General features: G+C 35.1%; 1 protein-coding gene across 1 annotated transcript; it reads right to left on the bottom strand.

Annotated features, from left to right (window-relative positions):
- Positions 1-8,869: 8,869 nt before the first annotated feature.
- Positions 8,870-15,832, bottom strand: LOC131616696 (polygalacturonate 4-alpha-galacturonosyltransferase-like). The gene is made up of 11 exons (XM_058888110.1): positions 15,566-15,832; positions 15,343-15,489; positions 12,551-12,585; positions 12,387-12,449; positions 12,179-12,301; positions 11,990-12,053; positions 11,870-11,916; positions 10,788-11,122; positions 10,346-10,703; positions 9,627-10,214; positions 8,870-9,516 (listed from the first exon to the last, which is right to left on the bottom strand). Exons 2-11 carry the CDS (start codon positions 15,473-15,475, stop codon positions 9,247-9,249), a joined length of 2,016 nt encoding a protein of 671 aa, XP_058744093.1. The 5' UTR covers positions 15,476-15,489; positions 15,566-15,832; the 3' UTR covers positions 8,870-9,246.
- Between the last annotated feature and the right edge of the window lie 774 nt (positions 15,833-16,606).

Raw genomic sequence — 16,606 nt, 5'->3', positions numbered from 1 at the left:
GTACAAAAGCGAGAATGTCGAGTTCGAATCTCACTTCTGACATTTTTTCTTTTATTTTGTTCCTAACTATAGTTTTAATTTTATTTTTATTAAAAATCACAAAAAAAAAATCATAGAGTATTCTAAAAACCCAAAAAGAAAAAAGAGAGGAGTTTTAATTTTATTTGTCCTTTCTTGCATTTTGCATGTCTCATGGAACAAGTCAATCTCAAATTATTTTGATTTATTTTTTGTATTAGAATTAAAACAAATTAATCTTTGGGCTTGGAGTTGGTCCATAATTTTAGTTTTCATTTAACCTAATATTTTGTTATATATACGAACATTGTTTTCACTCACGAGGGGACCGGATTCCACCGAGAATTCTAATTTCTTCCACTAACAATTCTAACCCCACTATGCTTTTTCACAAAAACCTTAAAAGCGTAAAATTACTGATTGTTATCGACAGCAAAGCAACAGATCGAGATCGAGGCGAAAAGCAAAGAAGAAGAACACAAAATCGCAGGCCATCCGATTGCAGACAATACACACCGGATGAGAAACAACAAAATTAACATAAAATTCATATAAACTTAGAAATTCATTAAATTGACAATCACAACAATTGTTTTGTTTTTGCAGTAACTACAATAAAACTCAAAGACCGAAGAAGGCCGTGAATGGAAGCAGATCGAACCATCACCTCTTCGACGCCAACCTTAAACGGATCTGAAGCGTTCATCATCACAAGCAGCTTCAACTGCAACTTCACGATTCGGACCGGATTCAACAAACAGCAACAGCGAACCACCACCAAAACGACACCCGTTCATCACCGCGAATCAACACACAAGATCCAAAAGCCGCTAGATCCCTTTGCCGGACGAACCACGCGCCACCGCGGATCCACACGCCTCCGATACCGGCGAAATCTACGCAATGAATCCTCAAGCTCCATTGCTCCAATCACCTCCTCTTCTTTCCGACGAAGCGACGTCACCTCTTGACGAAAGCCACCTCAGGTAAGCTTCTTTCCGTTTCCTTGTTTCATCACCCTTTGTGTAGATTCAATCTCTAGCCAAGTTTGTTGTAAGTTGAAAAGAGAAAATGGGTTTTGGTAAGAAGAAAAGGATAAAGTTGTTTTCTTCATGTTACTGATACTCCTAACTACACTCTTAATCCTTTTTTTCTTTTTATTTTTTTTTTTTATATCTCATCTATCTGCCATGTGTTTCTCAATGAGTGGTTAAATTAAAGTATTTGAAATAATCAACATATATATGTTTTTATTGATGTTTTATTGGTAACGTTTTTGTCTATTTTGAAGGATAGGGGCGGTACACCATGTGACTGAGTATACATATTACTCTTTGTTTTATAATTTCTATTTTTATTGTTTTATTATATATCTAAATTAATTGTTAATCAGGACATTAAGAATTTAGTGTAATGGGTCTGGTTTGCTTCTATACCTATGTTAACTTAATATTTCCCACTCTTACTAATTTAGCCCCTCTTTATTCTATTTTATTAGATTTAATTTGTTGTCACTTATTTATTTTAATTAACTAGTTAATTATTAGATCAATAATTATTTATATTTTATTATTTCTTCATGTTTTTTTCTACTAATATTCTTTTGTGTTTTGGCGAGGTACTACTATCGTGAGTTCAAACATTCATAGCTTACGCATGCATACATGGATTAATCAAGGTTCTTCCAACTACGCGCCATGCCAATCAAGAAGCTAAGTTTCTAAACTTTTTCTTTTATTTTCTTTTTTATTTATTTTGATTAAATATTATTTTTTTTGTTATTTTGCCTCGAATTGTCATACACTCACTACATCCTTTTTCTTTATGCCCAACTTTTCAAGGTTATCGTCAGAAGCCTCCGCCCACACGCTCCATTAATCAAAAGCTAAGTTTTTTTTTATTCTTTTCTTGTTTAATTTGACCTTTATTTTATTTCATTATTTTTTGCCTTTTTGCCCAAAATAAGTTTTGGCTCGAACAATCAATGCACTCATTGCCTTCTTTTTCTGTTGTCAACTCTTTAATGGTCAGGGTCAATGCTTCTCATGCTTCAAGGCAAATCTCTGCCCCGCCAATCCTCACCAATCGAAGTTGAAGGTTTTGTCAAGTCGCCAAAGCTACGAATGTTGGTAAACCTAAACCCTATTTTTATTACTTATGTCAAACCCTATTAAGGGATCCGCTGGTTTCATTGTTCCCTTCCCCATATTATTATGTAACTGTTCCCTGGTTGTATTGTTTGGCCTTGAAGGCACTTAAAACTGTTATCTATTGTATTATTATTCTTACTGCGTGGTTAGTAATATAGGGAGTGACAAGACTAATTAACTAAACGATAGCTCACCTAACTACAAGATAAATGTAATCGAAGTTAACCACATGATTGTTGCACCCACACACCTTTAGGGTAATCCCTCTGGTTGCCTTTACTACTGTTGCCTGTTGCCTTCAATTGTACTAAATAGTCAAAGTCCCTCGATTCCGAGGATACCTAAAGCAAAACAACTGTTGCCCTAAGTTCATTATCATCAATCTTGTCCCTCGAAGTTGCCTCGGTAAAAACATGATGATTGTCCCAATTGCTAAGGTATCCTCGCATGATGCCTAAAAAGATTAATGACTATTATATCATTCCCTTAGACTACCTGCCCTCTTTATGGCATGGGACAGTCTTATGGCGAACGATTACTCGATGACCCTTAAACATCCAATTGAAAGACTTCCTGCCCTTCATGGTATGGATAGATCCTTTCGCCTGAAAAGCTAAAAGAACGGATTTTCAAACTTAGGGTAGTTGCTACTAATTGCCTGCTCTAAATTCAAAAACTATTTTTTCACTCTTTTCAAATAAAATTCAAAAAGACTACGCTTATTTACAAGCTAAAGTTCTTATTCAAAATTTCTATTCATACACTGTTTTTTTAAAACAATTCAAACAAACAAAAGTGAGCTAAGCAATTAAGAGCCCATGGATAACCATGGATGCAAAGGGTGCCTTACACCTTCCCTTTGCATAACTTACCCCCGAACTCAAAATCTTTTTAAAGGTCTTTTCCTGTTCTTTTAGCCTTTCCTAAAATTGGATAAAATAAAAGTCGGTGGCGACTCATGCTTAACCACAACATTTTTCGATTATAAAAAGTCAGTTCACCGTGTTACAAAGTCCAACAGAAAACTACAGCCCTGTGTTATGGATCAATCATTCAAACAATTGTCAATCACTTCGGCATGCGACTTGATCACTTACACTACACTCGCATACATCAATCTCAAGAATTCTCTCAAACCACCTTGACTCTTATGGGATACCATTGGAATCCAGTTAGGAAAACCTACTATCTCATTCAAAAGGGAACAGGGAAGGTTATCTACAACTATGATGATCCCACGGAGTTTGGAAACAATGCGGGAAATGAAGAAGAAGGACTTGATCAAGACAATGCAAATGATGATGATCATCACATGGAAGATGTTGCACAAGATACGGATGCAAATTGGAGATATGTTCCTTCACAACAAGAGGATATCCCTTGGGGATACACGGCTCCGCCTCCGCCAGATCAAACCAACATCATTTCCATGTTAGAAAATATGCAGCTCCTACAACAACAACACTTCAACACACAACAGATTCAATTCCAACAAATGCAACAGCTCCAACAAGATCGCTATGAAGAACAACAACAACAATATCAATCGTTGTACAACTTGGTCAAGACCACAAAAGCGATTTTGAGACTTTTGCCTCCAACTCAACTCTAAGACAGAATCAGTTTGAGGAAACGGCATTGCATCGTCATGCCAAGTTAAGTCAAAGCTTCAATACTCTAAATCACTCCGTGCTTGATCTGTTGGAACAAGTTGAAGAAGACCTTCCTCAAACATTTCAAAGAGGAAGAGGAAGACGGGGAAGGCGTTAGGATGCATATCTTTTCATTTCATCATATCATTACATCTCATTCCATCACTGTCATGAATATTCTAAGTACTTAGTTTAGTTTTCTTTAAAATGTGTCTGAATATTATGTGTGCTTGATTGTAACATTCAAAGTTTTCTTTGGATATTACGTCACCTCTACTTGCTTCTGTTAATGATTATGTATGTTGTAATGTTCTTTTAAACATCTTTAGATCTTATGGTTTCACTGTATACAATTTATCCATTACACCATGAATGCTAGTGTTTCCTGTTTTATTATTTTTTATCTATGTTTCTCTCGTTACTCTTCTACTCTCTCGTTCTCTCTTTTTGATGTTGTCAAAGGGGGAGATAGATGCTGAGTGTACGGGGGAGTTTTGTGAAGAGATTGCTTGGTTGAGAGATAGATGCTGGATGTACGGGGGAGCCTTGTTGAGTCTTTATCACTTACTACCAAAGTTTTGACTATTGGTTTGCCATCATCAAAAAGGGGGAGTATGTGAATACAAGATTACACTCAAAGATGTTTTTGATTCATGGCAAACTCAAATAAGCATTCAAACAACAAGGTGGAAGCAGAAAACTCAAAGAAAAGCAAGCATTGATCACTCATGATAGTACAGGTTGATCTACTATGCATATAGGTCGACACAACACAAGCAGAACAAGAAGAATGCAGAAAATCAGCAGTTAGGTCGACCTACTGACAACCCAGGTCGACCTAAAATGAAGAAATCTACATATCAGTCTGCTAGGTCGACCTACACAACAACTAGGTCGACCTAACCTAAGAAATTGTTCCCAGAACGCATCTGAAGGGGATTCTGGTCGACCTACTCCTTTAACAGGTCGACCTAACTGGGAGCAAAAGTCTGCAAGCACTGCTAGGTCGACCTAAGCTCTACAAGAGGTCGACCTAACTGATCAAGAATGCCAAAAATTCTGTTTCTCTCATCTCCAACTGTTAAGCTATCATATATATTGTCCAAGGTTCAATTATTCAAGCAACACCAACGACTGAAAGATACACAAACGCTTCTCATCTTCGTTCTTCATCATCTCCAACACAATTACACATAATCATTCTTGCGTTGCGGGTTAGTGATGAGTTCGATAACGTCCATGGAACGGAATTGAAGATTCCTAGTGGGTGAAGGTTTGTGGGGTTTGTTGGTGAATAAAATCTGCGGGTTTTGTCCTCCACGACGGGTGGTTCTTGGGGGTTTTTATCAAGAGGCGTTCATTGAGGATTCGACTGAGTGTAACGATTGAGGAACGGGGAGTTCAAGGAATCAAGACACTGCAGAAGGGAATCAAAGTGAAGCTCTTGGATAACCTTGATCTTGCTCAAGATTAAGGGGGGAGAAGATTCAAAGGATCGACATAATTGGTTTATCGTTTATCGCTTTGTTATCTTCTTTGTATATACTACTTTCAACATTAATGAAAGATTACCCAATTTCAATTTGGAATTGGGGGCTGACGTAGTCGTAGTCGTGTTCTTGTCGCTTTTACTTTTTCATTTACATTCTGTTCATATTTGGTTATAATAGCAAATTGATCAACGATTCGAGTGTTAAGATTGTGAATTAAGAACTTACATAAACATCACAATCCACCACACATTGAATTACCTTCAATTTGATCATTATCACCAAGTGTTTGTATATTTGTTTCTATCACTCTTACTGCATTGCAAACATTGTCCATCATACAAAAAGTTAATCTGATTTTCAATAAGAGCAACGCTTTGATTCTGCAACATATACTCTTATCACTTATCTCAAGTCTTCGACTGGTTTTAAACACATATACAATCGTTTCGATAGTGGTTCAGAATAGACGCGAGTCGATTCAGAATCACTTCCGCTGAAAAGTCGCTTAACTCCGTAAAACTGTGAACGATCTATTCACCCCCCCTCTAGATCCTAAGGCCAGCATCTAACAGGTTACACTCCCGTGTTAATTAGTTACAACACTTGAATTATTGGTTTTTCATCCAACACTACATAAATTTGATCCCTCCGCATTTTGAGACCTTATACTTAAGGTTATACTTAAGGAGTTGTGTTTAATCGAATAGTTTGAGTTAGGGTTGTTTAAAAAAAATCATAAACTGAATTGAACCACTGAATCAAACTGAACTGAAGTTAAAATAACTGAACGGTCATGGTTGGTTAGTAAACCAAACCATATTACACAAACAGTTTAAAAGCTGAACCGAAACTGAAATCAAATTAAACCAAAACTGTAACAGAACCGAAGCGAAACTAAAAATAAAAAATGCTAAAAAAAAGTGTTAATTTTTTCAAAAAAAAAAAAAATAGTTTATCTTTTCGGCTCTTACATAAATAGTTTAGTTCCAAAAAAATTAAAGACATGACCTGACAAAGCATTGTTCCCACCAGAAAATAAACTCGAATTTTTCCGAACTATTCGTGTTTTAGAAGGAGTTCATTAACCACTTAAGTTCAATTATTTGGTTGGGGTTACTCAAATTGACCGAAAGACAATTCATTTATGAACAAATTGGAGGACATTATGGCTAAAATTTATAATTAAGAATCACAATTAAGATCTATTAAAAGGAGACAATCTTTTTAAAAGTTTAAAAGATTGTATGGGTCTTAAATTAGGGGTGGCAAATGGACATGACCTCCCATTTAGATTCACACTGCAAAAAATTGAGGCGGAAAGAGGCGGACATAGTTGAGGTTGCGGGCATAAAACTTAGGCCCACTCTGCAAAAATGTAAAGGCAAGGTGGAAAAAACTCGTGGACGCACCTTTTAAACTTAGAAATACAAAAATTTATGTAAATGACCACGCCCGCAAAAGCCTGCAAAGAAAACGGAACGGGGTGAGGCAGACGCAATAGAGGGAGAGGGCCTAAATCTTTGACGTGCTACACTGAAATGCAAACAACATAGACATGCTTAACGGACCAGACCCGTTTTGCCACCCCTACTTAAATACAAAGCAAACCAAAGTCATTATCTACTATCTACCCAATACTAAGAAATGGCCCAAACGGTCCATTTTGCCCTTCCCTTATAATTTCTTTACCCATACAAAAGGTTAATCATGTAATTAACAAAATAAAAAATAGAACATGTCAAATGTTGTGTTCTCATTGGTTAGATTTTTGAATTGTTGTACTTGGATAAACCTTTTCCCTCTTTCTCACTTTTTGTTTTCAAGAACAAGCCTTTTTCTCTCTCTCATTTTCTCTCGTCTCTCTCTTTCTCTCCTTCCCTCTTCTCTCTTCTTTCTTCTCAAACCCAAAAAATGTTTGAACAAAAAAAGCCACAGACTCTCATGCCCCGCCGTTGCACACCCAGATCGCGCCGGGACTCCCATCCCCGTCGTCGCCTCTTTCTCATGCCACCACTGTCAACAAACCCTAACACTACCGCCACCCTCCTTTCTCCACCATAGATTTACCCATTTCTTCTGCAAATTTCTCTAAGTGCATCACATCCATTTACTACCCATTATTTTCATTCCGGAACATTAGAGATCTACAAATCTCAAAGAAGAATAAACGAAAGTTGTGAGATGGTGAAGGTGTGACAGTAAGCATGTTTAGTCAACTTTGTAAGATATTATGAATAAAATATATAATGTTTTATTTAATTTCTCACTAACAAATTGTAGGTTCCCTTTGCTTTACCCACCACACTTGAACCGATGGATGCGAACGAGAGTTTAGGTAATTTTAGTCTTATGGTTGAAGAGTTATAACACAAAGTTCTGTTTAGTTTTAAGAACACATTTTAATGACTTTTGTTCATTTTTCAGAAGTCAATGCTTAGGTAATCAAGGCTTCTGTTTTTAATGGACCTTTTGCGGTATATAAGGACTTTAACTCAAAGTATGTTTTTCCATTCATTTTAGTTTCCATGTTATTTTGGTTTTTCAGGTTTTGATTTCGTTGCAAACGTGCCTTTCAGGTTTTGATTTCGTTGCAAACGTGCTATAAAATTTACAGTGAATTTTATCATTGAAATTCACTATTTTCATGGGTCATTATCACCACGATACTTCTTTTATTTTAATCAAACAAAACATTTGTACATATTTATAGTGATTTTATAATAACTTATCTGTGTTACCTATTTTAAACTTTTTTTATGGATCATTATTTTAACTTAGAACCTAATTTTCATACTACTAATATCTTATTAGTATTTTTTTTAAATGGTTAATTTCCATTTTATACATGCAATTTGGTCAAACTTCTTTACTTCACATTTTTCTTATTGTTCAAAAAATACTACACCACAAATAATGCACCCAGGCGACAGCACGGGTCTCTGACTAGTATAAGTTTAAAATTGAATTTGTGATGGAGACTTTGTTTTCAACGTGAGATTATTGTCGTGCTTCGAAGGATTACAGTGATTATCAATTTTGAAAAACAATTTTTAGAATGTCCATGCTATAGAGTTAGCATTCCAAAATCCTTCATCAATCTATTTTTAAAACACAGTTTGTTTTATAATTTTGGATGATTTTTTTTCTAAATTAATACAGGATTCCACTCAAATTTTGTGTGCTTAGATATATCAACTCCAAGAGTAACTGAGTTATTCAACTTAATCATTCATTATAAACAATAAATTTCACTAATTCAAATGTCATTATTAAGTAGAGTAATCCCTATCAGGAATAATCAACTTATCTCGCATTATTAAATATGTAACATTTAATTAAATAGGCAGACAACAGCAACACTACTAACATTATACTAAATCACCAAACAAGCAATTCCTTGCACAGACAAGTTTCACAACTGATGTAAAAGGAAAAAAAAAAACAGAAAATATTAATAGAAAAATTATCAGACAAACATAATTCCTGGAAAGTCCGTGATTTTAGAGATAACAATTGGCACATGTAAATAACATAACTCTCAAAACTTAACAAGATATGTTTTCCAAAGAATATATAGAAATATGATATTCAATTTCAAGTCCTGTCCGAGTATCAGAATCAGATTATTGTACAATGAAGAGTTTTTAATGGTAAGCAAGGTAACTACTTATGTACCTTGTTTCAAATGGGTGACAATGATGTAAGCAAATTAAATGAATTGAAAGCATAAATCAATTGGAGGGAAGATGTTGGAGGTAAACATCAAACAAGCATTACCGGTGACCCTTATAGGTTCCAGGACAATGATCATCATTCTGGCAAGACACTCTAGTTGAAATATCCATGCCAGAAAGATGAAAGAAAATGGGGAAGGCTGGAGAAGAAAGAAGTAACTATTCTCTGTACGAAATTATCAGAAATACGTGACTAATATTATAACTTACAGTTCTTGAGATAGGGATGATTGTGTTGGACATATTTTGTCCAGTAAGGCCGATACTTTGTCATGGCAATCTCTAGCCACGGCTTCATATTACCATTGTAGTGTACAACTGCTGCATTCTCTATCAACGATCGATCTACAGTTGGACTATAACCCAAACCAAGGACATGCCATGATTTATTTAGAGGATGGGTCAGCCCATAGAATGTCATTAGCCCTGGAGGTAATGTCCCCAGCTTCCACAGAACCCTGTCTTCATTCTAGGATCAGATAGAAAAATAAGCTAGGTCAGTAAAAGATTTTTTGTATTCACCTATTTGTGTGTGAAAAGTCGTTCTGATGCAAACTAATGCTATATTCAAAAGCTCACCATATTTTGCCACTTGTGATATATGCCAGTGATATCCTTCTTTTTCCACTCCTTGAGATCAAATACATTCATCCCATATGCCCAACCACAAGCGTTTGGATCAAAGTTTCTTGCGATATGTGGATTAGAAAAGTTAAGATATTTGTCAAATCGGTGAAAACTCTCACCACATGTTTCAACTGCACCATTTACTTTACCCTGAAGATCAACTGCCCATAATCCGGTTAAATCCTTTTGAACAACAATGTCATCATCGAGAAAAAGGATTTTATCTAATTTAGGATAAACTTCTGGAAGATAGAATCTCAGATGGTTGAGCATCGAGAGATATTTTGGATTTCTATATTTCATATTGGAAGCACTAGAAGTAATTGTTGTTGGATGGCCAGCCTTGAAATAATACTCTTTCATTTTTGCCGATTCAAGCTGCCGCAATACAGGGCAGTAGGATGAATTCAACCACTTAAAATCATCAACATTCTGAACATGTATTGTAGCTTTTCCAGGGGGGTTCAAAAGAAACCACATGTTCATGGCTCCAAAATTGAGTTTATCAGTAACAACGTGAAAAACATGCTTTGAAGGATCCTGCAACAATGAAAACAAAAACAATAAGACAATAAGGATTTTCTTAATCATATAATTTCTCAAATCATTGCCATCTATAAAAGGAAATTGTGCACATGAAACATTGTTTAGATAAAAAGACTCTTACTCACCTTTGCATTTGTAACAGTTGAGTTGACAACAACAGATGCAGCCAAGACATTGTCTGAAAATAGTGCATAATGATAAAGACCGGGATTCTCCAGGTTATCACTCGTAGGGAACTTCCTTTTTTCAGGAGGAAGAAGGTAGTAATCTATTGTGAGGCGCATAGATAAGCAATGAATTCCATTTGGTATGGTCTTAGCAGCCAACTGACTAAGGAATGTGCTTTGTTTCTTTAAGCTCCTAACTTGCTCATCAGCTGTTTGTAGCATTGCTCTCAATTTTCCAGTGACCAACTTGCAGTCATACAATTGCCCTCGTGCTTTTGACAGAACTTGGCCCATAGTCTTTATTTGTTCATGTGAACTAGAGATAATTACACTACATTAGCTAAGCAGTAAATTCAGACAGAGGCATACAAAACGCAGATAAATACCACCTAAATCCAACCTATGATGAAGATCTGAATCAGAAATTGCATCACTTAGAGCGTGTTGACTCTCTTTGAGCTGAGATTGCAGCTCTTGGTACAGCTCAAGCTTGTTCTTCATCTTTGCAATACTCACATATACCCTAGCCATAATGATCTGGTCCCGCATAAACCGAACAGAAGAATCAGCATTTTCATTCTCAATTTCTTTCCTCCAAATGCTGTACTTACCCAATATGGCTGACTCAACAGATCTTGAGTGTTCAATAGCGGCATTTTCAAGTTTTACTATTACTTCATTGTCCATCTTTAACAACTCAGAGGCACGCTTTTCCCGCCTTTTTTCGATTAATTTCTGCAGAAATAGTTATGAAGAACATGAAAATCCCATTCCCAAAATAAAAAACAGTCAAAGTCGAAACACAATTTTTGCTGTAAACAGAACATCATTATTGACGTTTGGCCATTGGAAGAACAAGTTGTGTGTCTCAGACATGCCACATGTAATTCAGTAAGACCAACCAACAAACAACCAAACCTTATCTCATTAAGTAGGGTCGACTACGTGGATCAAATTCCGCCATAATGTTCTATCCAAGACCATATTTCTATCCAGTTCGTTTATCTAGAGTTTTTTTTAATAACTTATCCTATATTTTTTATAGTTCTTCGGTTCTTCCTCTACCTCTTATTGTTTGACTTCTTTCCATCTGGTATACTCTCCTTATCACAGAATCTACAGGTCTTCTTTCTACATGCCCAAACCACTTAAGTCTATTTTCCACCATTTTTTCTACTATAGGTCCTACCCCAACACTCTCTATAATATTGTCATTTCTAATCAAGTTGGATAAAATTACTTTTAGGCAAAATTTACCAAAAGAGTAAATACTCCAAAGAAAATTATAAATTTCAACATGTGTCAATAACGTACTGTGGAAGAAGAAATTTTTGGCTAAGCTAGAACTCATTTGAGGTGGAAAACTTACTTCCGCCTTTGTTTTTGTCAAAAAGCAAGACTAACACTATCACTAACACAAGTTGTGTCCAAACAAGCCATATATAAGTTCTAACAAGAGAAATATCAAATAATGATGCTCACCCTTCGGACTTGCCGTGCACGGCTATCAGTCCACTGAGCAAGCCCCTCTGCATAAAAAAGAGAGTTGTAGTGTAAATTAAGCAACATATGCATATTACAGAGTATAGAGTATGATGCCACCTGAAGATCTTCCTTCCTTCACCTTCGGGTTTTCTTGTCTAACATGTGTTGTTGGTTGCGTTAGCTTTAATTAAACAATTAAACATGAATTAACATTTGGAAGCAATAAAATAATAAGGCCTTTTATTTATATTTCTTTTAAATACAGAAATTGAAATTTCCATGCAGAAGCACATCGGTCCTCCAAACCTCATAGGCAACATTTGAAGTCTCTAATCCAACAACTCTCCATGATGCAGACATATTTTTTCTAAAATTATCAAGACTCATTGGCCCCATGTCATTTGTGCTGGACACAATAACATCAAAAACCTAAAATATAACATTAATTAGAAACATCTTACATGAAAAAATTAAATGCTAAATATGGATCAACTGTTTATAAGCCTAGGCTTGCCTCTTTCGAAAAAAGTGATTTAAGGTCTTGCAATGCATTCCACTCTCTCCATTTAGCAACTTGCTGCAGTCAACAGTTTATGTCAAGTCAAACAAGAAAACAATATATAAGTGAAATCCATTATATAATTTGCATAGCCAACAATATCACTCAAAACAGGCTACCTGTGCATCTGGAACAGCTGAAATATCATTTTGATCTGCACAAGGCATTTCAAGTAAGTACTCCAGCTTAAACTAATAAATATGCATATAGAAAAATTTCAATACGTTATTAACTGTTTTTTCTTTCTCATTGAAGGGAAATAGGCATAAGAAACTAGAAGATAGATGAACCCCATTTCGATTCTCACAATTTAACAGTTTATTAACAAAAGTGAGGACTGATAGTCTCTCGACCATTAATCCTACAACATAGAGAAGATATGACTAACGATTAACAAAAGTGAGGACTGATAGTCTCTCGACCATTAATCCTACAACATAGAGAAGAAATGACTAACAGTCTATTAACAAAAGTGAGGACTAATAGTCTCTCGACCATCAATCCTAGAACATAGAGAAGAAAGGACAATCACATTCTGTAAAGCTCCACCATAGATCCATTGCATATTTATTGGAGGAAGCCTTATCGTTGCAGTTGCAAGAGGCTAATGTCACAACAAAAAGTCATGTCCTCTAGACACATAACAGTAAATTCAATCGTTACACCAAGACTCCCCTTTCAATTTTCATGTGTGTTTTATGTTTTATACTATCGCATTAAATCCCAACTAATCTCAGTCAAGTCAAGTGAACTCACTCAAAAGAATAAAACTATTTTTCAATTTAGAAGATTTGAACCCAAGACTTTACTTAAGAGGAACCATACCACTTAGAACAACAGAAGTTGATAGTCAGGTCATTTAAAGAGAAAAGACAAAATATTTCAATTCTTATTTCACTAGTATACATATTTTATGCTATTACAAATGTACCAACAAGTCAAAGAAAGCACCAACATGCAACAACAAAATTTGATCAACTTATCAATTAGGGCTTTGGCCCATCTTTCTTTTACCAAGACTGCCCCCTGCTTTTGGTTTGAGCCTAAAAGGACAACAAACTGGCCTCATGGATGTGATCACACTATTATCTCATGGTGTCTATTGATTGAGAACTATTACAGTCCAGATATTAGAGAGACTTGGTGCTCACTCACTCCAATTTCCTAATAAAAGCAATAGTTCCCCCTTTAATCACCTTTCTATTTTTATAGTTTCCAGTCTTGCGCCACTAACTAAATGACTTACTAACTAACTCAGTTGTCAACTAACTGAGAGATTACCTTTCAAGGAATCACAATAAAGCCTTTTTCCCTTATATGACTACATCAGATTCAATGTACCGCATTATATAGATTGCTAAATAAACAAGTTCCCCTGATAATGAATTTAAGTGCCACGCTTATTAAATAGGACATTTAGCACTGCCAATGCTACCTAACATTCATCTCTATTGAAACAATCGAAGACTTAAAATAAGAATCAGAAACTGAGTGAGATTAATGCAAAAATAAGTTGTATAAGGACCAAAACCATTAACGCCAAGCACAAGCACCAAAGTGGTACAAACATATTTGATATGAAGTTGCATTTGAACTACTATTTAGAAATATACATGGCATGTAATTAAAGAATAGAGATAAAGGTTATTGGCTCAAATCATCACTAAAATTTGGAACGATGCAATTATCATCCATATAAACAATAAGGCTGTGTTTAAAGAAACAGCAATAGAATCCTAATCAAATTCCTAAATGCTATTACCAATAGTTACAAAATAATAAATTTACATGAACCTAAGATAATGGCATAACATCACTCTTACCAATCTCCAAAACGACAAAACCAAAACACGAAATTGATCGCATCCCACAAACAACAAACAACAAACAACAGCTAGTTAATTAAGCTAGTGACGGAATAGTGTTTTTTCCTATAATGCAGTTAAAGAAAGACAAGGAAAGAAAATTGATTTTGAGTGAATTGATTATGCCTCTGTTTGGTAACTTAGTAGGATACCGCAACCGCACATCCACAGCCATAACCACTACGATCTAGAGAAGCAGTTAAGTGTAGCTTCTAGGTAAACGTGGGTTTTAGCCATAATTTCATTTATCGCCAAACACATGCTATATAAATTTTATTTGGGCTAAAAGTGACTTGAAGGTAAATTGATTTTTGTTTGGATAAATTTCTAGAAAAAGTGAGCTTTATAGGAATTTTCAGAATAAGTGTAAAAATCATGTTTAGATTCAAAAGCTGCAAAATCTTATAGCATGTTTGGTTTGGCTTTTGGAAGAGCCAAAAGCAATTCTATAGGTATAGAATTGATTCTGGAATGATTTTGAGATGTTTGGTTATTCTAAAGTAGAATTGATTCTGCCTCTAGAATTGATACTACAAGAAACTTGAATTTGCAGCTTTTTAGTTTAAACGTGATTTTTACACTATAAATTTGTTGTTCAACTCCCTGTTACATAAATGTATCTAAAATAAATCAATTATGTTAAACTCAATTCTCTTAAAATCAATTCTACCAAGCTCAATTCTATTAAAATCAATTTTGTCCACCTTCAATTCAAACACACACAAGTAGAATAAACTCTGGAAAGCATAATCAATTCTACTCGAGAGCAACAAAACATGTCAAAATCAATTTTACACCGTCGCATTCAATTCTAAGTACACCAACAAAACTGAAACCAAACATACACTTGACAAACTTTCCAATCCAAGTCAAGAGAGTGACGTCAATAACACTTCACCATAGTTACCTTATTCTCAAACAACACTTCCCTAATCTAATTTCCCAATACAGCAACAACACAAAAACAAATAAATCCAATAGCACTTTCAAAAATCATAAAAGTGTACCAAATCAATTACAAAATTCTCAACAGGTAGTGAACTAACCCGCAACATGAGAGCCTCTACTGAAGAAGAAAACAACAGGCGTAAGAACACAGAGAAGAACAAATTTTAAAACAGGGAAACGAACTCCTTTGCTTCCGTTTTTGGCTAAGTGAATCCCTCGCTTTGGCGCCATTGCGTATCAGAAACCTGCAAAACAAGAGCAAAGTTGAGGAAAAAAATATACAGTGAGAGAGAGAAACATAGAGAGAGAGAGAGATCGAACTGGAAAATGATGAGCGGTTGAAGTTGTTAGGGTTTAAGAAGCAAAGAGAAGAGTAGAAAACCATCACTGTGCATGATTTCGAAGTTCCAAAAAAACGGAATCACAATGAGAGAGAGAGAGAGAGTAATGGTAGTGAGATACTCTTTTGTTCTGTTATTGATTGGTTTCTGTTGCTTATTTTTTGTTTTCTGGCTCTTTCTATTGTTTTCTTTGTTATTTCTCGGTGATTAGTGATGATTAATCATGAAAAGCGATAATTAATGAACTGTGAATAAAGTAATCTGCAATGTTTGGATTTGGTCATTCAGAAAACGGCGCTGAGGGTGGAAACGACGTCGTTGGTCGTCGGCAAGAAAAGTTATTGACTTTGTCTGACTCTTAAATAAGAAACTAAATATAGAAATTTTTATTTTGGAAGTTGTGGCTCGACCTTTTTTTTTAGAAGTTTAGCATTTTTTTTATTATTTTATTAACATAATATATATATATATATATATATATATATATATATATATATATATATATATATATATATATATATATATATATATGAGGGATCAAATTACACCCGAAGAGTTACACCACGAGTTACACTCGTTCAAAAACTACATTTCGAATTAATATTTTTTAGGCTTAATATTCAAATTGGTCCTCTACCTATACACTAGGGTCCAATTTGGTCCTTTACCTTTTAAAAATTTCAAAGTGGTCCCAGACGTTACCAAAAAGTATGCACGTTGGTCTTTATCGTTAAAATGCTTCAAACGGTGTTAACATTTGATGACATGGCACGTGAGATGGAACAATCACTGTTCATCATCTCTATTATAATTTGGGTTCTTACTGCAATTTTCAAAAAATCCCAAATCCTATAACCTAAAATCCTGTAACTCAATCTTGTTACAAATTGACTACAAAATTGCACAAGAAAGCATGAGTTTTGGGCGCATTTCATCCTCAACATCCAGAAATGTGATTGATTCGCAAGTTTACACAGGGTTTGCGAAGCTTCTATGCGCGTGTGGAGACGAAGCAATACTG

The sequence above is a fragment of the Vicia villosa genome, linkage group LG7 (assembly GCF_029867415.1).
Source record: "Vicia villosa cultivar HV-30 ecotype Madison, WI linkage group LG7, Vvil1.0, whole genome shotgun sequence".
Classification (NCBI taxonomy): domain Eukaryota; kingdom Viridiplantae; phylum Streptophyta; class Magnoliopsida; order Fabales; family Fabaceae; genus Vicia; species Vicia villosa.
The sequence above is the reverse complement of the archived record's forward strand: the minus strand, read 5'-3'. Positions and strand labels throughout refer to the sequence as shown.